The following is a 25797-nucleotide window of genomic DNA, read 5'->3' as shown; positions in this document are numbered from 1 at the left end:
GGTTTAAATTGAGTCTGTCGATATCGGTAATTATGTAGAAAAATGTGACATTGTTTTTTTTTTTCAAGTTTGATGCTGATTTTGGCTCCTGAGTGCTTGTTGTTGTGGTTAGTAACTCTTCTTTCTGTGCAGAGAATGAAAGGTGATGTTTGTTTGTTTTTTTAATTGTTAGCACACGATAAATAACTTGTGCACAAGATAAATTACTCGTCCGCTCACGATGAAACATAAAAACTCATCCGCACACGTTTAATACCTTGTGCACTAAAGGTAAACAAACTCTGTCACACACAATAAATATACCTATCATGTGCAAACAAGATAATTAGCCAGTGCACACACGATAAATAACTTGGTAGCACGACAATTAAAAAACTTGTTAGCACAACAAATATATAACTTGTTAGCACACGATAAATAACTTTTTAGCACGACATATAAAGATATTGTTCCCACAAGATAATTACTTTGACCTTTAATGTATGTGCAGCAAATGTTTCCTGCTTCTTCCTGTTTTCTTGCGTCTCTGGACACGAGCAGCAAAAAATGAAGTATGACATTCCAAGGTTAAAATAAAGATTTTTTTTTTTTTACCTTCTTTTACAAACAATATATATTGATCGTGTTAGCAAGAACAAGATGAAGAAATCTCACCTACTTTTGGTCCACTGTAACACTTGATAAACAGCAAAACATTATATGAATCTGAGGTAGATCTATTGTGTGTTATACCTCCCTGCTGTGCTTACTCAATGCATAAGTATTAAATCAATACGTATTGGACTTTTGTTAGATTGCTATCGATTGTGATTATTGCTGATATTGTTTAATCTCCCAGTCCAAGGTGTTATGTTGGGCTCCTTGACATGTTATAGACCAAGTGATTAATCTCTTAAAGCAGAGAATAAGTTAGTTGCCTTCACAGTTAACTAATTTGCCACTAGGAGTCCCCATTAGATAGATTTGATCTATTTTCATTTACATTTCAGCTTTTAAGTGAAAAAATGTGTGTTTGGCGGCTGCAGCTCTGTCATATCACTGGTGCTGAAGGCTTGTGTGTTAAGTAGTTAGTCGGTTTGTACGTGTTGACAACTGCTGATTTATTTCTATGCTTGGGTACATAAGAGTGTTGGAGCGCACATGCCATTTTGATTTAATGTATGTGTACACAATGACTTACTGCATGTGTATGTGTGCACTGTCATAATTTGCTGGGCCTTAACTGTGTGTGTGTGTGTGTGTGTGTGTGTGTGTGTGTGTGTGTGTGTGTGTGTGTGTGTGTGTGTGTGTGTGTGTGTGTGTGTGTGTGTGTGTGTGTGTGTGTGTGTGTGTGTGTGTGTGTGTGTGTGTGTGTTCAGGTACGACTTCAGGACTTAAGATTGCAGCCTGGACCAAACAACAACGTCTCAACGACATTTATGAAGCTTTTAGGGCCTTTTGGTGAGTGGAAAGCGCACACACACAAACACCAAGGAGGCACCATTCGTTTTGTTGTTCTCTCTCTCTCTCTCTCTCTCTCTCTCTCTCTCTCTCTCTCTCTCTCTCTCTCTCTCTCTCTCTCTCTCTCTCTCTCTCTCTCTCTCTCTCTCTCTCTCTCTCTCTCTCTCTCTCTCTCTCTCTCTCTCTCTCTCTCTCTCTCTCTGCATTTTTGAATGTTTCTTCTTGTGAGGGAGTTATTTTGCCTCTTGGCTCAGTAAATTTGCATAAAAACAAAGGGAGATGTAATTAACCAACAGATGTTCGCCCTCTATTGTCTTTGAAAGTCTGATGTGTTAGTCTTGGTTTCGACGGGATCAGCAATAACACGCAAACACTTCCTCATCCAAAATCGACACACTCTTGGTTTTTGATGCGCTTTGATGCTGTGTCACGTTGCTCGCTGCAGAGCGGCCAGCTCAGCTGAAGTGACAGGAATTGACTTCCTCTTGATGAAATGGTAGCTGACTATCAACTGGTGCTGCGTCAGCATTGTGGTATTGCTCACACACATGCACGCACAGGGACGACCACATAGATGTTGTCAGACACAAAAGATCACATACACTCAGTCACATGAAAACCCACACTCAGGCACATTAATGCACTTTTTGTACATGTTTTGTCTACTGGGAAAAAACACCCCTGTATACATATGCACATTATGGAAGATTGGGTTTGCGAAATGATATATTAGACATTCATGGGGGACTTCACTTTGACAACGTGTGTTTAGGGTTGAGTTGTGGCTCAAATACACTAAAACAAACAAATTTCTTCATGCACCAAAGCCGGTAGTATTAGTCTTGTTCCAAATGGACCATAGCTTGTTCCCAGACGGCCGCTGAATACTGCAACGTGAGCAGAGCACCAGTACCCTCGCTGCAACTCCAGATCTGTTTGGTTAGCGGTTTCCACATCAGGCGAAGAAGCTTGGGAGTCTCAGTTGGAGCAGACGAAACCTGTAGCTTCCTCAAAACAACATGGGTGTCCTGCTGCACTGTGGTTTCAGGTGCTTATTGTGTATCACCGTCACCAGCGGTGTCAAGTCCTTGCTTTCTTTTCTCACTGCAAACAAAACGGTCCAATCAAGCTACATCCTCCAAACTCAGATGAAGTAAACATGGAGCTGCACTGGAACTAGTCTATGGAAGTAAAGTGAAAAGCTGCAGGACAAAATTTGAAAAAGTTAACCGTCCATTTAGACCAGAAACCTCTTCTATGTGTAAGGAGGAGTTTCACATTTTAGGGACAAAGCTTATTTTCTTTCTTGCTGAGAGTTATATGGGTGCTGAAGGGGGGGGTTTAGTCAAATAAATGAGTTTGAATTCTTATCCCACGCAGGATTTTGGAAAGTCACAGCAACAATCATCAGTAATGTGTTTGTCTGGCTAAACGTTTGTTGAAGTGATCAAACCACACTGCTGCTCCCGTCTTTTATAAGTAATACTCTGCTTCATTCTGTCCCTTTGCCCCTCCCTCAACATCTTAGCCTTTCTTCATACAACACACTCACTTAACAGCAGATCTGGCTTTGAATCCTGAGCCTTGATCCTGTGTGTAGATAACCCATTTCCTATTAGTGTGAAGGTTTTGTACACAAACCTGAGCGAAAGCGGGAGAGAGATGAAAGAAAAGAGCGAGCGAGTACGAGTTCCCACCTCTGATCGCAGCACAAGACTGTGTGTTTATGCTGGTGTGTGTGTTTGTCGTCTCACTTACATCAGTGCCATCAATAGCCTCCCTTATCTTCACCAGATCTTACACACACAGACACACTTGTTGCAGCTATAAATGCTGTTGTGTTGTTAGAAGCTGGTTGGAGACACAGTATTCGGCAGCTGAGGGACAACCGGACCAGTCGTGGCCTGTTTGCATTTTTTACAACGTTTTTGGATGCAACAAACATTTCGAAATTGGGTTTGGGTAAAGATCCTGCACGGTGGGACTCAAGACTGGTAGGTGCTCACTTTCCAGCTGGGTAAAAACTACTACAGTTGTTCAGTTGTAGGCTCCTAATTGTTTGATTCTCTCTGAACTTCTGCCTCAGATCACAGAGATCAGGAGAAAGTGACAGTATTTCTAGGAAAAACAGATAGTAGTGATAATGGAGTAATGATATTGATTACTCTGCAGTGCAATAGATCAATGTTAACGGGAAATCTGCAGGCCAGCGAGTACGTGTGTGTGGATCAGCAACACAGCTGCATGCATGCCTGGTTGTTTTCTAGTGGTGGAGGACGGTTATCAAAGTCAATATCAGATGGCTGTACTCTATTTAGCCCTGGCTTTGAGTTAGAGGACACACACACACACACACACACACACACACACACACACACACACACACACACACACACACACACACACACACACACACACACACACACACACACACACACACACACACACACACACACACACACAGCAGTGAGAGAGATTGTCAATAATACAAAAGACTTTCCACTCTGTTTGCTTGCGCTCCTGTCGTCCCTCCTCTTTATTTCTCACTTGTTTCTCCTCCAAAATAATTTTACCCTTATCTTCTTCCCTCTTTTGGTTTCCATTTTCACTCATATCTTGAGCTTGTATTTGGTTCCAGGTGGTTAAACCCATCACTCACAATCAAAAGAAATCAGTGTGTGTGTGTGTGTGTGCAAAGATGCATGACATTTTTATCACGTAGTGGCTCCAACTGAAAAAATTGTTATTGGCTTTGGAACAAGTCGCTCATAAAATAACCATAAGGCCCATTTAGTATCTGTTAAGGTGCCTTAAGTCAATCTTCCTCAGCAGACATGGTTTTTATTCTTTCATCAAATACTGAAGTAGAAGGAGAAAACTTTTAATTGAATCTCAAATTCAAAGAAAGGTTTATGCCGCTTAGAAAATATTACATTTGTACATGTGTGGCTCTATTTAAGACCATGATCTAAAGTGAATGGTGCAAATGCATTCAGGGTTTTAATAGCTTCTAGACAAAAGCACAAAGGGTCCTCGTGCTGGGTGCATGGAGCGAAAGGGTAGCATGCTCTTTATTACCTCCGCCAAGGAGACTATGTTTCATCAGCGTTCGTTTGTTGGATTGTAAGCAGGGTTACACAGAGGTATGCACTGTCTGAGTTTGTTTCGCTTGCAATAAACCAATCAGAGCGCTGTTCTGCAGTCTGATGTGCTTGTACCTTGGTGGATTTCTATTAGAGTGGGGGATTTGCCAGATAGTAATATAAAAGTTAAAAAAATATATATATCATGACTCCACGCCCTTGACTCAGCTGTGCCATGTTGTGCCTCTTGCATGAGACCAGGTTTTTTGTTGGTCGGTTGTGCAACCGCTTTCTGCTGCCTCAGGATAATGCACCGACAACACACCTGACCACGCCTCGTTTTAAAAACAATGGGCTAATATGCACTCAGATGCTGGTGCAAGTGCATTTACAATTGCACCAGCATCGATGTGGGTGTTGGATGGGAAAATTACCACTGCGTAGATCTGAAACTAGCAAAGACACTTTAACAGAGAGCTTCTGCAGCCTGATCACTGGGAAAAGTGCGTTTCCTTAGGACGGTTGTGTGAAGCAAAATAAAAGCTACATAATAGCCACTAAATGGACCTTGTGGTAAGATTGTTTTAGTTCATTTTTAAAACTCATGGGAACATAAAAATCATCTATTGGAGTTTAGAGAAGAAGCTGTTAGTGTGAAAGAGGCTTGCAATATGCTTAAAACAAATACTGTGTTACATTACCCAAGTGAATGGGGAAAACTACTTTGATAATACCTCTTTTGTCAAATTTAAAAAAACAAAACAACCTGAACCCACTTCCTTGTTTCCACTGGCATCTTTTCATTCCTCCCAGTCCTCCACGGCTAAATTTACTGTTAAAGGTCCCCTGTGGTCACTGTTCTTTATATAGAAAACAACTGTCCTAAATCAGACGTTCCTACCCTCTTGTACCTGCTGCCGCTGCAGTCAGCACAGAACAGTGAGCTGGTGTTTCTCAGAAGCTTGTGGTGGTGTGAAATCCTGCTTATAAATCAGTTCAAGTGTGAAGAATGTTCTCGTCCTCCAAAGTGCAAACACAGCCAGACGGACGCAGCCAGCACCAGCATGAGCCAAATCTCGTCCTCTGAAAAACACAATGCAGATACTTAATGAAGTTGTCGTCAGGCCTATTAACTTGCTCAATTATTTCTTTCTCCATTCTTGTAGAGATTTGGACCAGCAGCCTGCTTCTCCTTTATCTCGGCCTGATACTAATTCAGATTATCTCTTAAAGCCTTTTGTGCATTTACTGATATTTCTCATATCTTTCCAATCACAGTTAACTACAGAATGCACTGAATGTTATGATGAAGGTTAGATTTCCCTTCAGGGCAGAATGAGTCTCAAATTAGATAGCATGAAAAGCTTGAACAAATTTAGCTTAACCACACTCCGGAGCTGTTTGGCCGCCTGTGGTTAATTTTAATACTCCCATCAGCGAGTTGTTTTCTGATGAAGCAAATGCACTTCGAGCCAAACGTTCAGAGAACCAACTGCAGCACGTCATTGAGGTTTCTTTCCTCAAAGTTTTTCCCAAAGTCATTTCATCCTGCACTTTGAAATCAGGTGATGAAATTTCACTCTTAAAGCATCTTTTTGGGTTTCCTCCAATCAGTGTTCCCATCTTTGCTGAGTCATCCACTTTGCTTTGTGGATCTTGGCTGCCTTTTACGTCTCTTTGTTGGCAAAAGCACGCACCACATCCAGTTCTGACCGGTAGTCTCTACAAAGTGCAGTCATTGTATCGTGCATTAAAGTATACAAATGTGACAAGTGAAAACATTGTGATGACTGATTGAGTCACAGCAGCGCAACTAAAGAGGCTCCTTCAAATGCAGACGACAAATGTGTCCTTCCACAACCGAGCAACGAAGGATCCAACGGGTGGAAACTTCCTGGGCCAAACTATCCCAGGATTGATTGTGCATCGTTGACAAAGCTAATGAGCTAGCTATCTGGGTGGCTGAACCGCAGCAAGTGCACTCGCTTAAGGTAGCTAACGATGCAACTGTCAGAGCAGGACAAGCTGGTGATGCAAATAGCAAATCCTCAGTAGACCAAACCGTCCCAGCCCTCACTCTCCTCATTGCTCTCGAAGATGACGGCCCCTGAATTGGAACATAACAAGTCTGTATTGTGAAGAGAGCGCTGTTCTCATGCTCATTTCTGCATTAGATGTTTTTAATGTTAAGAAAACTATCAAATCTCCACATTTGAGATGCTGGAACTGATGGATCTTTGGCATTAACTTAGTATGACCTTCTGTTGACTAATAATAACTGTTCTGGATGTGAACATGCGAGTGTCACAGAGGCCGAGGCACAGAGGCCGTACACACAGACAAGTAGTCAGGTATCGAGGTTGAAAGGGGAGAGAAGATATCTGGCTGTGGGCCAGTAGAGTCGTTAACGCTTTTAGTAGTGCTGCACTCAGGGTAATGGACACACACACACACACACACACACACACACACACACACACACACACACACACACACACTTTAGAGCAGATTTCTCAGCAGCCATAGAATAAAGAGGGTTCAACAGAATTCAAAATAAAAGCAAAGTTATCACAGACAGACTTTGAAACTAAAGACCGGCTGCAGGACTCAAAACCCTAATTCTGTGCCACCGCTGCTGCACAAAGAACTGTTCACCTGTTGATTCAAAGTTCAGTGAAGCTCGACTCTGTGCACAGAACCCCGAACTGGATTTGTTGTTGTTGTTGCTGTTGTGGTGAATATGCTGTTGTCGGTCACTTTCGTTGATGAGTCTCAGTCGCTGTGAAAGAACGCTAGTCGGCTATTTCTTCCAATTTTACTGATATTAAACGTATCGTGTGTCCAAATCGCACCAAATTCGACACAGCGCCTCCTTGGGCCCTAAACAATACACAGGCCAAGTGTGAAGTGGATATGATGAACAGTTCTAGAGATATGCGATCCACATACAGATACAGATGGATGACATGGAGTCATCACACACATCTACTGACATGTCTCTCATTCTCAAATAGACTCTGTTTGTTTTCATCCTTCAGAAGTTGTTTACAGATTTGGTAAACCAGTTGGATGCAGTCTGGTTTGTCCACAGCCAAAAAACAGTTTTTTCATTCCCGCCCTGATCTGACAGAAAAACAACATGAAGGAGAAGGAACAGAAAAAGGAGGAACTTGACTTTGATCTCGGTTTTAACTTCTCATATAATAGCTTTTTTATTACTAATGGGAGGGGGAGGGTGGTTTTCAGCAGCTAGACAACAGGAGATTATAGTGAACAAGAAGTTCCTCTGTGATTAAAGCAGCAGCGAGCCAGAGCAATGCTGCGGCAAAAAGTTCATCAAAAATGTTGCTCTGGCAACAATATCAAGAGTTATTTCTGTAACGTATCATCACTGCTGCAGAGCGTGTGTTTGTTTGCATGATAATTATAACATGTATTTGTACAAAGTTGTTTGACAGATTGGGGCTATTTGACTTAAATGTTGACAGCTAGAGTGTGTGTTTGTGAGGCGCTGCAGTTTGTTGTTGCTGATTTCAGTTGGCCTTTATCAGCAACAAACGTGTGCATGTGGGAGGTGTGTGCGTGCATGTGTGCGCTGTGTTCGCTGTGCAGTGGAATATTCCATTAGATGTATGATCAGGGTTGCCATCTTTAAGGTCCTTAGCATTCCTGAACTGGTCAGTGCAGGCAGTGTTAATTATCTTGGCTCATTGTCAACGTGCCACTGTGATGATGAGGTGTTGTATTGGCACATCAGCGTTTTGTTGTTAATGTGCTAAGACGGTATGAAGGGATGGGAGTGGTTAGTTATGGGGCCATTATTGTTGCAAACCTATTGACAAATGTGAGTCTCAATCCGTCTGTGTTTGATGAGATTTGTGAATGTGTACAGGGATCTGCAAATCTGTATTTAGACTGTATGCAATTACAGATTTGTCTAGACATTTACAGATATGAATACACTTTCAAATCTGAATATATATTTGAAGATGTTTTCTTTTCACATTTTCAAATCCTATAACACACACACATTCTAAATACAGATTTGCAGATATCTGTACACATTCACGAATTTGATGAAACACAGACGGATTGAGACTCACTTTTGTCAATAGTTTTGATACAATAAAGGCCCCATAGTTAGTGTGTCCTCAGTGAGGTTAGAACTGATTGAGAGGCATGTTCAGGTTTTTCATTTTGTGTTGATCAGAGAGGTGAAGCTGTAATGTGTCAGACCGGGTCACACTGATTGCCTGGAAAGAAGCGTGCGTGCACACACACACATGCACAAATAGTGAGATACATAAAGCAGATCTATATCATCTTTTTTTTTTTTCTTCTATCTCCTGGTTGGCGTGCAGCTCCCCTTTGGGTAAAGGCCTCAGGGGACTGTAAAGGATAGGGTACACACCCACAAACACACATAAACACTCGCACACACGCATACAAATACATACACACACAGTCCCTCCAAAAGAGGGCAGCCCCCCCCCTGAGGTTAGAAAGACACGATGCAACTGGGGGGTGCTGTAATGTGATGTTGGGTGGGGGGTACTGTAGTCAGAGGGGGCCCAGATGAGGTGTGTGTGTGTGTGTGTGTGTGTGTGTGTGTGTGTGTGTGTGTGTGTGTGTGTGTGTGTGTGTGTGTGTGTGTGTGTGTGTGTGTGTGTGTGTGTGTGTGTGTGTGTGTGTGTGTGTGTGTGTGTGTGTGTGTGTGTGTGTGTGTGGTTATGTGGCGAGTGCTACACACAGCTAGCAACGTGACTCCGGTGTAGAACTAGGCCAAGGCTGCTGTCAGCAGCTTGTCAAAACCTCAAAGTATCTAGCTTCAAACTTTCAGACCTGCAGTAGTTGAAACAGATTTTTTACTTCAGGGGTCTGTGATTATCATTTGTCTTCGGGGCTACTCATGAAAAAAATATCCTCCGGGTGAGTATGTTACGTAAACATGATACTATATTTATGAGATACGAGACACAACGTTGACATCAACTGTCTAGACATGCACAGATCGGCAGGCCTGAAGGATTAAACTGTGTGTGGTTTAAAAACCAATAACTGTGTTAGAAACTGTACATATCATAGTGTTTTTATAAAGCTCTGGTCGTCTTTGACTTTGTGCTACTTCAGCACTTGCAAAAGGAAACTTGCAAACCAGTTTCCTAGTTTGCATAACTACCTTAAAATGCAGAGAACTCTCACGCAAACCCTGCTTTTGAAAACTGGATTGAGCAACAGAGAACAGGTTCGTTCATTTTGAATGAGTTCATTTAAATGAGTTCATGTAAATGATCCTGTCATGTGCTAATTCTATCGTGACCTTTGGGCAAGTTCTGCCATAAGACTGTCAGGTTTTGATGGGTCATTGTTCAAAAACCATAATAATTGGATGAACTTTAATAGCATAAAATGTATGTTGTAGTTATAATTCAAGACTAGTTAATTGATATTTTTCAGTAAATTCATCACATGTAAAAAGTGGCTCATGTTACTTTGTTTTGTCCTAGTCCTTGAACCTGTGTTTCTGAAACCCCTCAAAATAGACCCGCACCCCAGTTTGTGACTCTTAACATTCAGGACCTTTTACCACCGGCAACTTTAGTCTGTCAGAAAGTCTCCTGAAAGTACGATGAAGTACAACTACAAGTTCAGAGTTTAGTTCAGGATTAAGGTTCCCAACATTTACCAGATTTCTTTACTTGAACTAAACTCTGAATTTGTAATTGAAGCAAATTAATCAGTACCAGTAAAACACTTACTTGTTCATACTGGTACTTGAATGTAAGTACATGAGAACCTGACTCTGAACATCAGCAGAAGGGGAAGGTGGTTGACATGTCAGCAGGTACAACCCACCAAAGATCAATAGAGAACCTGTGGAGAGGCTCGACTTTAAATACCTTGTCGTATCCAGCACTGAGAACTGATCCTCCACTTTGTCTTGATCTGCGCAAATATTGAGTGCGTTCTCTTTAGGCCTATGTCCCCTTCCACCAAGTTTTATGGAAATACATTTTGTAGATTTTGCATAACTCTGCTGACCAACCAAGAAACGGGAAACATAACCTCCTTGGTGGAGGTAAAAATCAAGACAGGTTCTACCACCAACAGCTGTAGAAGTTCAAGGATTCAACCTCCCAACAGGCAGCCTCCCCGCCTGGTATCGGTGTTGGTCCGTTCAGCTAAACGCAGCACCCAGACCCCTACACCAGGAGCGTGAGAGCCCAAAAACCCCATGAGGAGACACTTCACCCCCCCAACAATGAACTGTTTAGACTTCTGAGGTCAGGCAGACGCCTCTGCAGTCACATGGCCAAAGCCGAATGACTGAAGAGGAGTTTCTATCCTCAGGTCCTCAACCCACACGTCTTAATGTAACAAACGTCCACACATACATAAACACTCAATACTGAGCACATATTGCATGATTGTTTCTGCCGCTGTCACTTTTACCTGCACACCAGGTCATTTTAGCTGGTAGATTTGATAAGATTAAGATGTGTGGTAAGATTTGCACGTATATTTGTACTTGTAAATATATACATTTAAATGCATACATCAATCTAATAATGCACCAGTACTTTTTTATTTACATCTATTTGACTCCAGTTTATCTTCCCCCTCTGATACTCTTGCACAGTAACTGAGCATCTCTTTCATTCCACTGCATGTTTTGCTCTGTGCATGTGACAAAGACTTGGAACCTTGAATATCTTGCCTTATCATTTCCTCACGTTGCAGGCCATCTTGCTACACATCATCTGAGCACGTGTGGAGTACAAGCTAGTATTGCTGTTGACGTCGTGAGACCCAATTTCGGCCTTCACAAAATTTTGAAAGCACAGAAATAGTTTGTAAGATATGATGGTATTGAATATGAGGCGTTCATGTGTTATCCCAGAGAGGTTACCAGCACTGCTCAGCTTGTAGCCACGTTGTGCATTGCAAATAAGTTAACTTAGATATTTTTATCATTACATATATGTAGCAGTTACATAAAATCAGATTAACTTAATAGAGAAATCTTGCTAATATTGTTTTATTGCCGTTCTATTTGCTAACTTAAAGCTGACGAATACTTGACATGAACTTTTTTCCCGCATGCTGCTCGTGAATATGATCTTAATAACATTAAGTGTATTTAAATCTGCCTGCTGGCTTGTTTAATGTGGTGGAGCAGTCATATTTAGATTTACTGGGATTACTCTTGAATAATATTGACGTATCTACTTCCTCATGGAAATCCAACATGATATATACCTGCATGAATCAGAATCAATCAAGAAATCAAGTATTTCCAGGGAGAAAGTTGACCAGTGTGTTTGAGAGAGTGCACGTATGTGAACAGCGGGTGTGTTACGTCACATTTCATACCAGCCCATATACTGATATAAGCCCTGTGTTGTGAGTAAGGGATTTGTCATTGATGCTGGTGCACGTTGATTCACATGTGCACCCCCCACCCTGCACTCTCTGCACTGCAGCAGCATTGCACCATAATGCACATATCCAGTCCCTGTTTACCTCTCTCTCTCTCTCCCCCTCTTTCTCTGCTTATCTCTGCCATCTGCTTCCCAGCAGCTGGGAATATGCTTATTTTTCATGGGAGTATTATCAGCTGCATGGGAATACTGAAGTGTTTGTGTGAAAGTGCGGCTTTGCGAAGCAGCCCGTGTGTTTACATGTTTCTGCTCTGTGGGTGCAGACGTCCTAAAACTGTCTCCTGCTCGTCCAAAATGTGAAAAAGGGAAACAGAGTGTGACTAAAGGCATGAGAGTCTCTGTGGTTCCAGTCAGACCGATGAAGACACATCTGTCAGTGACACACACGTACACAAACACACGCTGGCCGCTCGTCATTTGCTTCACAGTTGCCATCCGGCCAAAAATACTTCTATACACACACACAGTACCAGGCGTTGCAATGATGCAGACTCATCATGAGCGAAGGAAAAGCAGCTTCTTGTTACACCAGGAGATGACTGAACTGAAATGAACTCGCTTGATCATTAATAGAGGGTTTCACACACTGAGGAACATCTTATCGCTCTCAGCAGCACTTTATAAAATCAGATTATGTTATTTCCCCCCATCTTATCTGCCTCTGAAGTGAATCCATATCAATAACCTGAAGGGGTTTCTTGGATTTCATAGGTGATCAGTGTGACAAATACCTAATTTTAACCCGATAAAGCACCAAATCAGGTCATTGGGTCTGTCCTGAAAAATATTTCTCAGTAACAAAATCCTCCCCTCTTTATTTTAAGTTACTGTATCGCGCTTTCCCTCCTTTAAATGCACATAAACGTCCATAGGTCCCATCAGTATGTGAACTTGATCCTATAAGGTCGTCAGCCTTGTAATTTATATCAACCTCTATATGGGTCATGGCTGTGTTATTTGTCATGTTCGTGGTGTGTTCACGTGCCTCGCTGGTGTGTGACACCCTATCTCTTGTCCAGATTCAGCCTGATCAGATAGTGTCGGGGACTCCAGAGAAACAGTAGCACACAGAAAAAGGGTTGGAAAAGTTCCAGCAGCGGTAACGTCATGAGCAATCATGAATATATTGCAGTCTAAGATCACATACACTCAGAGATATGTGTGTTGACCCTACACAAAGTATCAGTTGTTGTAATGATGTAGACTCTTCTTCTTCTTGTTACACCGGGAGCAGATTGAACTGAATTGAACTGGCTGTGATGGTTATTAGAGGGTTTTACAGAGTGGAGATCATCGCTCCCAGCAGCAGCTCATAAAATCACATTCATTTACTCTCCCCCTCATTTGTGCTTCTGGAGTGAAAATATCTGATCTATCTTTATGGTTAATTTGGGGTTTATATTTGGAGGTAGTTCCTGTGATTGACAGATATACCATTGGACAAACCCAGATTTCTTTGCTTTAAAAAAGACATACGAAGCTTTTTTAGTCTTTAGTGTGTTTTATTGGGTTTTTGTGTTTGTAAATTATCAAGGGTAAAAAGCCCAAAGTCCATAAAAGCACCGAAGGGAGAACCTACTTCTCCTGAAGCTCTTTTAACGCCTCGCCAGTTGTCGATACTTCCAGGACATTGTGATGTAACAGGCAATCAAAATGCCTCACATTTGCATAATGAGCCCATGTTTTTCTACGATCAGTAGTCTGCATAAATGGCTAATGTCAACAGGGTGGTCACGAGAGCATCCAGAGCAAGTGAAGCATTTTTCACCGCTCATTTACACATTGACGGTACGTTTCACACATGAGACCTGCAGCAGAAACAAGGCCGTCTGTTCTCTGACCTGCATGGGAGAAGGAGAAGAAGAAGCGGCAGAGAAATAGATGAAATGAGAGAGACTGAGCTGAGCCCTGATTTCATGCCTGTGTCACAGGTAATCTGGTCTGTGGCACAAGAATAAACGCGCACTGAAATAGACCAGGCTGACGTGTTTTTAGTCGGTGTGTGTTGTTCTGCGAGTCACAGGAGACGGCCAACTCTTAATTTGTCTCTGACCTTGAACTTTACAGGCATCTCCTATGCCTCGCTCTCATTCTTGTTTTCCTCTCGTCTTCTGTGCCTTCACCTTGTTTTCTTCGTCCAGTTTGTGACAGTATCGTTTTTCAAATACTTTTTTCGCTCCTCCCATCGTCATTCATGCTTCTCCTCACCTTTCTCCACCCTACTTCCTCCTTTTTTGTCATCTTCCCTGTCTTTCCCCTCCATTTACTCTACTCCAGCCCCATCTACTCCCTCTTTTCTTCACCTTCCCTTTCCTCTATCTCTCTCCTCTCTCTCACGTGAGACTGTATTTTGTTTATGTTGTCTCCCAGAAAGGCTGAGACGTAATCCTATACCAGCTGAGCTCATGTTACAGACACACACATACTTTGCATTAACACACAGAGACAATGGTACAGCTGACTGGTGCTGCAAATGTACGGAACATATAATCAGATAGCACTCAACGCTTTGTGTCTGTGTCTGTGTCTGGGTGTGTTTATATAGGACTGAGAATTACAGATGCAGGCCAGATAGTGCTGTCAGCTGAGAGAACAAGGTGTGTGAATGGATTGCAGCACAGACACTTGTTTAATTTGACCCATTTTTCAGTCTTAAAATCACTCTAATGTTCATTATTTGCATCCATTTAGATAGAAGCACTCAAAGCTGGTGGGTTATCCTTTAGCTCTTCTAACTTTCAAAACAGCCTCGAACTAATTTCACTGTCGGAGTAGTTTAAACAAATCGCTCAAAAAGGTTTGAAATGGATTTAGCTCCTTTTTAATTTCAGTCTGAACCTTGATGCGTGTTTTTTTTTTTTACATTTCTTTGTTTTTGACGACTCTTCTGGCTCATTGTTCTCATGGTTTTTCCACTTTCACAAATATGAGCCTCGTTCAAAGCGCAACACACTTGATCTATGATGCCAACAATGCTATATGTTATGTTGTCCAACACTCAAAGACTACGCCAGTAACTTGTAGTAATATTTAGGCCATTGCCTTCACTAGGAAGTGTAAAAATTAAGCTGCATGATCCATTTTCTTCAGTAAATGTGTGGTAATGACAGAACAGATTTTTATCACAACACCATTGGTGCCACCAAAAGGTTTCTTGGCAAAATCTTGGCGGTTACAGACACCAGAAAATCAAATTGGGTCAAAGAGGAAACCGAGTAGTAGACTCTGAAGTTGCTGGAGTAAGGTGCAGCCAACAGAGGGGTGTACGTTTGGCTGTTAAACTCAAACAAACAGGCCCCCGGCTTTTCTCTAAACATGTATGTTTGCTGGATGCAATTAGCTGTTTGTTATTCGAACAAATGTTTTTGTAATGTGATATTCTAAACTATGTAATGCAAAAGAAAATACCAGAGGGTGAAAAAAAATACGCATTAGATGTTGACACAACTTCCACGTTTGTTTATACATTGTCTGCGAAGTTACCCACAGTATTTTATGGTCGGAAGCCACCTGGCTCACTTGAAATAGGATATTTATTACCTCCGCAAACAAAGTTATATTTTCACCTCTGTCTGTCTGTTTGTTGGTTGGTTATTTTGTTGGTCAGCAGGATGACGCAAAAACTCCTGAACCGATTTTCTTCAAACTTGGTGGAAACACGGAACATGGTTCAAGATAGAAACCATTAAATCTTGTGGGAATATCATGAGTGTATCCTAAATGGCAATGGAGACTTGTGAGAGCATTGGAAATGGAGAGGAGAGATGAAGAGAGGAGTGAGAGAGAATAAGAACCAGGAAAAGAAAGAAATGTTTGACCTTTTGTACTTCCATCTGTCATTTGTCATCTTTCCTTCTCTTCCTCTTCAAACTCTCCCCTCCCTCCATGTCTACTTCCTCACACTCTCCACCTGTTCCAACCCGACATCCATCCTTCCTTACCTCCCTCCTTTCCCAACTCCTCTCCTTCCTCCCTTTTTCTCTCATTTTGTTTTCTTCCCTTCGCCTCTCCCTAAGAGGCTTGATGAGGGTCTTAGTGCTGTTTTTAGTGTGCGTGTGTGTTTGTGTGTCGTTCACGTGGCAAGCATTAGTGCACGCTGGGTGTGACGAAATGTGGCGTCGCCATGGGTTCTAATCCAGCGGCCCCGCTGCATGCAAAACAAACGCACTTTGGAATTCAACTCTGTGGGAAATCGTAACGAACATCCATGCAGTGTTTTACTCTCTCTCTCTCTCTCTCGGGCGTGTTAGTCGCCAAAGGGCTTCACTACTTGTACTCCTCTGTCTCTTTCTCTCCTTTTTTTTTTTCAGTCTACATTTCTCTCATTTCTTCCCACCACACACAAGCCCTCTGTTTTGAAACAGAAGCTCAGTTTGAAAACGTTTCACTTCATAAAACACAATTGCGCTCTTTCATCCTTCACATTTTCAATTCACATTTTCTCTCTGATTCTGATGGTGTCAGGACCTGGGTTTTGATGTTGAATGTCCTTTTCCTTGTTAGTTACTAACCTCAGGAGGTTTTTGCACTTAAGGTGACTGTGCCATTAACAAAATACCAAACATCCTTGAGTTTCTAGAAAGAGAAGCTATTTCTAGAATTTAATAACCCCATAATAATATTAATAATCCCCAATATTAACAAGATTAAATATGTGCATAACGGTCAGAGTTTTTCAACGGGACAATTGATTTCTCAGCATAATCACAACTTAGTTTCTGTTGAGTATTTACTCTTATGGTCATCACCTCAATTGTATTTGAGGTCAGGGTTAAGCTTCAGATGTGCACATCTCAAAATCAAGGCAAATTTGCGTGTAAGTACAGTTATTGTGTATTGGGCTCTGAGCGAAATATGTCTGTGAACTACAACTCAATACTGTGCCTGCAGACCCTCTGGTGTACCATGGAGTAAAGCATGGGAAATTAGTCCAGCAATAAAAGCTCTGCGAAAAACTGTGAAAAAGAGCTGCTAAATTGTGTTATTGATGTGCTAGAAGAAGGCATTGAATGTAGAAAACGAGGAAAGTATAATACAGTAAGCTAAATACGTTTTTAAATACATTTAATGTCATTAGAAACACAGAAAAAACATGGACTGGCAACTGCTCTGGACTGCAGATCTTCCTAAAGCAGCATTGATGGAGCAATTAAGGGAAGAACACTGACCCTATACCCTCTGACTCCCAGTTGGCAATTCCAATTTTTTTCCAGCGTTAATGTGCATCACCTACCCAGGACCAGAACATCTTGTACCTGAACTAGATATTTTAGATATGAACCCAGGAAAATGCCCTGAGACTTTGGTCTGGACATTTTTTCCAAACTTTTCCTTTCAAGTTTGAAGAACACAGCAGGAGTTTATCCGGGTCAGACACGCTCACAACGTTAGGAAGTGGAACTGCCCCATATGAGAAACGACTTTGACATGCCCACTCCTTCGGTGTGAATTTTCCGGACATTTTCCTGCTCTATCCTCACAAGGGCTCAATTTGGCATTTAGCGGACATTTTGTGAGGGGGGCTGGCAGGAACGTTCCTGGGGCAACTGAGTCTGACATTTGAGTTCTCACATAAATCCCCCTTCGGAAAAAACTTCAGGAAAAGTCCAGAGTTCAGTGCATGTCTGAAAGCTGCTTAAATAACTCTGCATCTAGTATGTAACACCTGAGAAACTTGCATTGCAGCATTGCTTTGTGTATATGCAACAACACATCTTTTAAAGTGAAATTGTTGTGACTCATTCATGTTCTTTTTCTCTTTTTCTCCTTCTCTTCTCAACCAACTCCAATCTCCTCCTGACCAATGGGACACTCCTCACCTACTCGTTGCGTTCCGGTTGCCGCTGTCTTCCTTCAGATTGATCAGCCAATCGATGGGGATTTTCAGAGGAGCTCCGCCCACCATCGCTGCCTGCCCTCCTCCTGCCCCCTCCCCCCGCGCCCCCACCCTCTCCGTCATCCAGCCCTCCATACACAAAATGACTCTGGAACTCACTGAATGGTCTTCTATATGGATTTTCACTGCTTGTAATAGACAGTAAGAAAAAAAAAAAAAGAGGGAGACAACCTCAATGACAAAAAAGCCATAAACACACACACCACACACACGCACAGACACAGACACACACACACACCACACCACAGACACGCATACACAAACACACCACTGGCATACACAAACAGGCATGAAAACACTGACATACCAACATACGCATTGAAGCTTACAGAGTTTGCCAGGCATGCTCTCACCTGACAACACACTCACAAAGAAGCAAACGCACAAACTCCCGCTTGGAATGTACCGCAAACTCTACCTGTGAAAATTCTGCTGCTTCCTTTTTATTTTTGGGGATTTTTTGGAAAGCTGATTTTTGTGATTCTTCTTTTTCCCCACTCAGTGGAGAAAACGAGGCGGCAAGAGGAGGATTTAAACAAAACGCCTTGAATTTGACGTGTTTTTGGACAACTTAGGACAAATGATTGCTGATTGACTCTTTTGTTTTCTGTATTTTAGCAGATCAGGAAATTGAGATTTGTGTTGGGTGTATTGATAATAGTTTCTTTTTTAAATTTAGATAGATTTCATGACCTAGCGTGCTGGGATATGATCTGTTATTCTTGTGGTATTAGCAATTGATCACTTCACCAACACCTTTTTAATAGGTAATAACTAGCAAGTTACAACGACAGGCGAGTTGTAGCATGTAAAGATTGTAATTCAGTTACTTCCAGGAAGTCATTACTAGTTTTTAGAGTAACTACAACCTTGATCTACAAAGTAGTTTGTGGAAGTAGGGAAGTGGTTGTTTTTTCTTTGGTAGTTCTCAGATTTTTCAAGGGGTGCGCTTGTTTTCTTGTTGCGTGCATGCTTACCGCCATGCCTCCTCAGAACACAGAGGCTGACGCTATGCAGGTCGGATCTCTGGTTGGCGGTGTCAACGACAAAAATTCCTCTGCATCGGGATTGGACGGGGAGAATGGAGGAACCGGAGGCAAGGCGGATGGATCGGGAGGAGGTGGGGGAGGAACCCGTGGTGGTGGGGAGGAGGTGGCGAGCGAAGAATCGATAGAAGGCATCACCATGAAAAGATGGTTGATGCACGGAGCTGTGATGTTTGGCCGGGAGTTCTGCTACGCCATGGAGACGGCGCTGGTGACGCCCGTGCTGCTGCAGATTGGTGAGTAAAGGATCCACAAACCTTCAATCAATCAATCAAATGTTATTTGTATAAGCCATATTCACAAATCACAATTCGTCTCATAGGGCTTAACAAGGTGCAACATCCTCTGTCCTTAACACTATTAACCATAACGGGGGGTAAGGGATGCAATAGGTGCTGCCTGTCACTGAATGCATCAACAAATCAACAGTATTTACAACATTGATTAGAAGAAAAAGCACAATGTATTTACATAAAAATCCAGTTGCATCACATGTAAGCAAAGATTAGCACAGAACTTTAAAAACGGCATTAGTCGAGTGTTCAGTGCCAAAAGAAAGGGAACCAAACTAATGATTCTCAGTCAGGAGAATCATTGCATCCATACCAATAGAAACAAGGAGTATTATTTAGAATGAACAGAAGCTGTAAACTAGTGTGTGGGAACAAGAAGTCTATTTAGTCCTGATGTTGTTCCGGAATAGAGGAAGACACCTTGGCAGTTAAAATGTCCCACCTCCTTCAACCTTCTGAGATGGAACGTCCACTGGTTCTGCCCTGCAGGAGATTAATGAGTTTGAACTGTGATTCGCGCATGCACGCACGCACGCACACTGACCTCAAGTTGCACAGCGCATACTCTCATTTACACCCAGCATCATCATTGACAGTCTTTGAGTATATGCCAAGTCCAATTTTATCTGGAGTACACTGGAGCCCATACAGAAGGCTCTGAGGGTTTGAGGAGTGAAAAGGAGGAGAGGAAGGAAGAAGAGAACGAGCGGAAGAAGAGGAGAGTGAGAAATGGCAGGAGTAAGACAGAGATTAAAGGCTGAAGCAGCAGTAACCTTATTTATAATTTAAAGTCACTTCCCTTGGAATTACCCCACCCCCTCAACCCCATCGGCGTTCTTTTCTATTCAGATCTCACCTTCCCCCTCAGCGATGTCGAGTGATCTCTTAGCTTACATAACCAAGGCGACATGAGTGGCAGGTCGCTCTGTGGCCACCGTGACTTCTGGCCGGCTCCCCAAGGATGAGCTACCCCAGGGAACCAGGCTTTGAGAGACTTGATTCCAAAGGACGATGCTAAGATTGGTCAGATTTTGGAAGTAAAAGAGATTCATGTTTAATTCAGAATCTAAATATCTAAGGGACAGATTTGAATCCCCCAAAAAATAAAGCTTTTACCATAACTGTCATGACCAAATTTAAAGTTTTTCTCCTGTGGCAGTATCGGAGAAGGGGAGTTTCTGTTTTTCCTTTTTTATTCTAATTATAGCCCTGATTTAGCTGTTCTAACCTATTTTGTTACATCAGGACATGTCTGAGCTCCTCTTAGTGCGATTCTGGAAGTGATGAGAGGTACAACTGCTACAGATTAATCAACTGAAATGGATAAAACCAAAGCAGACAGGGTGGTGAATTTGGTGTCTCGATGAGATTCATCACTGATATGGAGGGTTAATCCTGTCAAATCTGCCCTTTTTTGGGTCAGGCTAATTCACTGCTTTTCCTTTTACCCTTTAAACTGATCGTGGGTACAGAGGCTTGTTTTCCATCCAACTGAATTATGTAGTGGGTTTCACACAGTTGTGCCTAGATCTCAAACATGATAATGCTGTCGAGCTGCATCACTGTGCCTGATACACGATAAAAGTCTGTAGATCTGTTCAGATTACAGCCAATGTTAAGCAATTTAGCTGACTGTCACAGTGCATTCAGCACCAAGTGTGTTGTGAGAAAACAATACTGACACCATTTCATCAACATTAGCCTTTTTTCATGTTGTCCTTCTTGTCACCTGAAAGATTTTAGTCAAATCATATCTCTCCTTTTAGCTCCTCTCCAACCACTTAGGGACAAATTTGGCTCATTTCCCCAAATTCTGTCGATCTGTCCGTCCGTCTGTTCATCTATACATCTATACATACATCTATACATACATAGCAGTTAAATGCTTCACTGTTTTCACCAGCTAGTCCCTAACTTCTGCTTTTCCAGCTGGACAAGTAGCATTTAGTTCATTTATCAAACCTTATTTGTTAAAAATAATTGCCCATTGTGGCTGGAAACAATGTTAATAACAGGTAATCATAAAATTAAGGGTTGTAAAAACAAAACATTGCACTGACAGAGCCTAAACAGAGCTGTAGGGAGTTGAGGCTGAGAATAGTTCAGTGTGAAAACCTATGGAATGATTGGTGTATTCCCATTGCAACCTGATGATCACTATGGATGCATAGATGTAACCTGGCAAAACAGCCATGTTGCCAATTTGTCACTGTGGCCATTGGCCACAAGGGCAACAAAGATGTCCCTTGTGGCCTAAAACCCTTTCTGCATAAAACACCATTGCAACAGTGTCGTCAGGACCATTGCAACACAGTTAAAAAGCTGTTGAAAGATAAGAACCTCTGGGTGACGAACAGTTGTTATCCACGTCAAACCCGCTAGATTTACCAACCTTTACCATCTTTTTCAATCATAACCAATATTGCCACAAAGGTACGTTTTGCATCAACCCCCGATCTGGTTAAAGTTCCATATGCTGGGGACTGACTTCAGCTACTAGAATTAGCTGGATAGCTGATAAGCCGGCGGGCTGGCTGGCCATAAGTGAAACCATTGTGTGTGCAAACCCCCAACACTGGGGTCAGAGAGGGAGTGTGCGTGCATGTGTTTGCACAGCAGATAGTCCGGTCAAGGAGCCCATATTTGCCCAACCTAGAGAAAGGAAAGAAACTTCTACCTTACAAGGTCTTCTTTGTGTAGCTCTTTTCTGTTCCGTCTCTGAAATCCTGGCTGCAGCCACTCACACTAGGACACAGGACTTTTCTATAGGGACACAGGTTGTAGTTGTCTGGCTGATTATATTTGATCTACATTTTCATTAAGCAAGTTGGACCCAGTCTGTTTAAGTCTGGCCCAGGTGGTGCTGACTATTGTATTGATCCTATACTGTCGTTTACCTCGGAGTTTACGGTCCTTGTTGTTGTCTTTCCATCTATCATCTCAAATGTAGCATTATTCCTATATTTCTTTACTTGCTTTAACATAAACTAGCAAGGCACCTGTTTTCAGTATATCTATTTATTTTGTAGCCTGGGTCTTGACCTCTGGATCACTGCCCACAAGTCTGGTGTGTTCAGCAATTCAAATAAGTGTGGTGTAGTTCCCACTGATGATTAAGGCAGAGAGATATAACCATGTCAGCAATATCATGTGACGATAAAAAACGTAGATCATTTTATGTTATGCTCTGTCGTTTAATTAGTTTTGCTGTAAATTTTACTCTTTATTTTTTGTCAGAGGGAAAGTGCTTTGCATTCTTCGACAGAACTTAGATGTCAGATTTTGAAGTTTGCATGAATGCAAAACAAACAAACATGGAGGAAAGCACATGAAACAGAACAGAAGGACTCTGACCAGCTAAGAGAAAACGAGGAGCTCAAACCTAAATGACAGACTCAAATATCTCTAAACTCTTCCACAGTGTGAAGAGAGTCTAGAGATTAGAGCCCAAAAAGTAGTTTGGTGCTAAAAAAAAAAACCTGACCCATGATTGACATAGATTCTCAGAGCATTTAAGATCTGGTCCCACCTTGAGTTGTCACACACGAGTATAGATGTTAGTCCTTTTGATTTATTCTTCAAGTCACCCTCAGTAGGAGCATCACCTAATTTTTTAATGCAGCTAAGTGAGATAAAAGTGAATGAGTGATCCAGCCAGTCATAGGAAAAAGGGATTAAAAGAAATGAAAGGACTTTGAAAGGAGAAAATGAAACAAAGGGGAGGTGATGAGTGCAGATGGCGTTTTAAGTACTTTGTTTGGAACGTGGTACATTACATAACAAGCTTTCTCAGAACTGAGCTCTCAGTGACAGAAAACAAAATGTTCAAGTATCATTATGTTCCCTGAAGATAAATCTGAAGGGATAAGGCTGTAAACAAATTGAGAATTTGTTGCTTCTTCATTGACTACTGAAGGTTCAACCGCTCCTTATACACAGCAAGGACAGTAGGGTTGTTGGGCGATTTATCTGGCAAAGGGTTTCTCTCTCTTCTCTCTTCACGTCTAACCACATTAGTCGGGTTGGGTATCAGGAGCAGCACAATCTGAAGTCAAACCAAAGGTTTTCTTTTTCACGATTAGTCTTGTTTATTACTAGTCTGTTTATATCTGTACCTGCAGAAGCAGCAACGTGGTACCTAACACTGTCCTGGGTCGGCAGCTCTGCAACAGTGTTATCCTGCTCTGAAGGCCTTCTTGGCTTTACTAAAGGAGATTACTACAATCCAAGAGGAAGTGCCCCTCTGTTCATTCATATGCTGTGACTGGAAGCCTTGGCCGACTGTATTAGCGTCTATATTTCATTCGAGTTCCTTGGCTAAGCGTCCCTTTCCTTTGAAACACCACGTGATATTATAATTTGCACACCACTACAGAGCGTGTTAATGTAAGAACCAATCACAGGTCCGAACCAAAACCTTTCTCGTGACTCATGCATGACCATCCGAGAGCCCTGCTCAAAACTCTATCAGTAACCGTTTGCCAAATCATTTGTGAAATGTGACACCAGTTGTAAGCAGCCACGGATCATCTTTGTAAAAATGGACCAACTTAATTGCTCTTCACATGTAGCGCTGAATAGTAGCTTTCATGTTCACACATTATTCAAAGAGTTTGGCAGGATTTTATTTACTATCACACTACAACTCACTATTTTAACGTCAGTTTATTACAAAATACCATCTTGTTTTACCGTTCGGTAGCTTTAGCGACATTTATTGTTTAGCGGAATACCAATATTCTTTGTGTTTTCTACTGCTTTCTTTAGCATGCTAAGCTAACATCAATATCTAACTTAAATCTGTCTCCTTTAAAATTTTAGCAACGTTTTAAACATTTTTTTTTTTTTACTGTATCCTTCAACTAAATGAAGACTCCCTGCTATTTGTTGCGTAACCAACCAGGTTGATCTTGCGTTGTTATTGCTAGCATGCCAGGTGACCTAATCCACTGAGTGATCCCATCATGTTAGCTGGTCTAATCTAGCAGATGACCTTGCAGACAGTGGAGTTATATAAATGACTTACTCGATGTCACACAGTGACTAATCACCATAATCGGACCGAGTCATTCATGGGACAGACGAGATAGAGGACAGAGCAGGTGGACGAATCAAGTGTGTTTTGGAAATCGGTGCATAGTTGAGACAGGTTGAAGTTGTGGTCATTTATTAAGGGGCAGATAAAACAAGTGGAGGGGGAAAAGAAAAAATCCATGTCGAGAAAAGGTGACAAGTGAGACTAAGGAGCCACTGACGGTCTTGCGAGTGCGAAGCCCTTAAACCAATGTCCAGGCTTCAGTTATCTTTGTACACGTCTGTGTCTCTGCAGAGAGCAAGACAGTGACATCAGACTAGTCACTTATTTAAAGCTTTCCTATTTATAACCCTTTATATAATCGCTGCAGTAACTTCTTTCATTTATTAATGTTATCACTGTGCACACACAGAGAGACAAAAGGGCTTTAGACGGGGTTGTTTGTGATCATTACCGGCATTACAGGGCGAGGTTATGGGTGTATTGCTGTGGCAGTGAAAGACAAGGCAAACAGCAACACAAAGATGCAATGTCTGATGGCAGTGGTTCCCAACATGTGGCCCGTGGACCATAAGGGGGCTGTACAATAATCCGAGCTGTGGTGCACGTTACATTCATGTGTGTTTTGTTTGTGGTTGGCATTTTCCAGAGTCAGCGAACACTTAAGTCCTTAAGACAAAGCCATGTTATGTGCACCGATATGACTGTGCATATTTTCCCATGCAACAGGCGATAAGCAAAGTATTTGGAGGCTATTAGTGTAAGATATGTGAAGAATGCAGAACAGAATGTGACTGTGTGTGCGGTGTATTTGTTTGTCAGCACATTGCTCCCCTCCCCCACCCTCCAGGGAGGAGAAGTCATCAAAAACAAACCACCACCACCAGCGGTCTCAGGTGATGACGAGGGACAAAGAAACATCAGGGGAAGCAAATTTTTTTAAACAAAGGCGACAACAAACTGTTATTTTCACTATACTCTCCGGATTTTTATTTCAATAACTTCAAGAGTTTAGTTAATCATTTGCTGTATTTCTGGGCTGCAGGGAAACAGAAGCTTAGGGTCAAATACAAAGCACGTAAGCACATAAATATAAAGTGAAATGAGTCAAAAGTTTATTTAAAATTGAGTTAAATCATAAAATAATTCAAAATCATTAGAAAAAGATAAAAAGGTAAAATAATTAAGATCACTGACTTGATCCTGTACTGAATCTGCAGTTATGTCACATTTTAGCATTCGCCATTATCTTGTAGTTGTGCCTTATTGCCACAGTGGGCGCTGTTCTTCAAAAGAATATTGACTCATCCTGATCCAGAGCGATGAGAGTGAAAACATTATCATCAAAGATTAATTATATATGATCATTATTGTGTATATATATATATATTCAAATCGATACTATCTAATTATTATCTAAAACAAAGTGCAAAAGTAAGTGAACAAGAACAATTGCATCGTCTAGCCCCAACACAGGGCGCAAATAGAATGAGCTTTCAATAAATAAAGGCAATTATGTTTTATTAATGGATTCTGTATGTATGAGCTGAACTACACTATAG

At 41.7% G+C, this 25797-nt stretch overlaps 1 protein-coding gene across 4 annotated transcripts in view; it reads left to right on the top strand.

Moving 5' to 3' along the window:
* LOC118124389 (solute carrier family 45 member 4) overlaps nt 1–25797 on the top strand; it is a 51000-nt gene that overhangs the window by 690 nt on the left and 24513 nt on the right. For 3 of the 4 annotated variants that reach the window (XM_035182103.2, XM_035182102.2, XM_035182104.2), the window contains exons 2-3: nt 1359–1440; nt 17823–19143. In XM_035182103.2, coding sequence (XP_035037994.1) covers nt 18831–19143 — 313 coding nt within the window. In that variant the 5' untranslated portion in view covers nt 1359–1440; nt 17823–18830. The remainder of the gene's footprint in view (nt 1–1358; nt 1441–17822; nt 19144–25797) is intronic. The other variant, XM_035182105.2, reaches the window with a different exon arrangement.

The sequence above is a fragment of the Hippoglossus stenolepis genome, chromosome 17 (assembly GCF_022539355.2).
Source record: "Hippoglossus stenolepis isolate QCI-W04-F060 chromosome 17, HSTE1.2, whole genome shotgun sequence".
Lineage (NCBI taxonomy): Eukaryota > Metazoa > Chordata > Actinopteri > Pleuronectiformes > Pleuronectidae > Hippoglossus > Hippoglossus stenolepis.
Note: the sequence above shows the minus strand (reverse complement) of the source record. Positions and strands in the feature narration are given on the sequence as shown.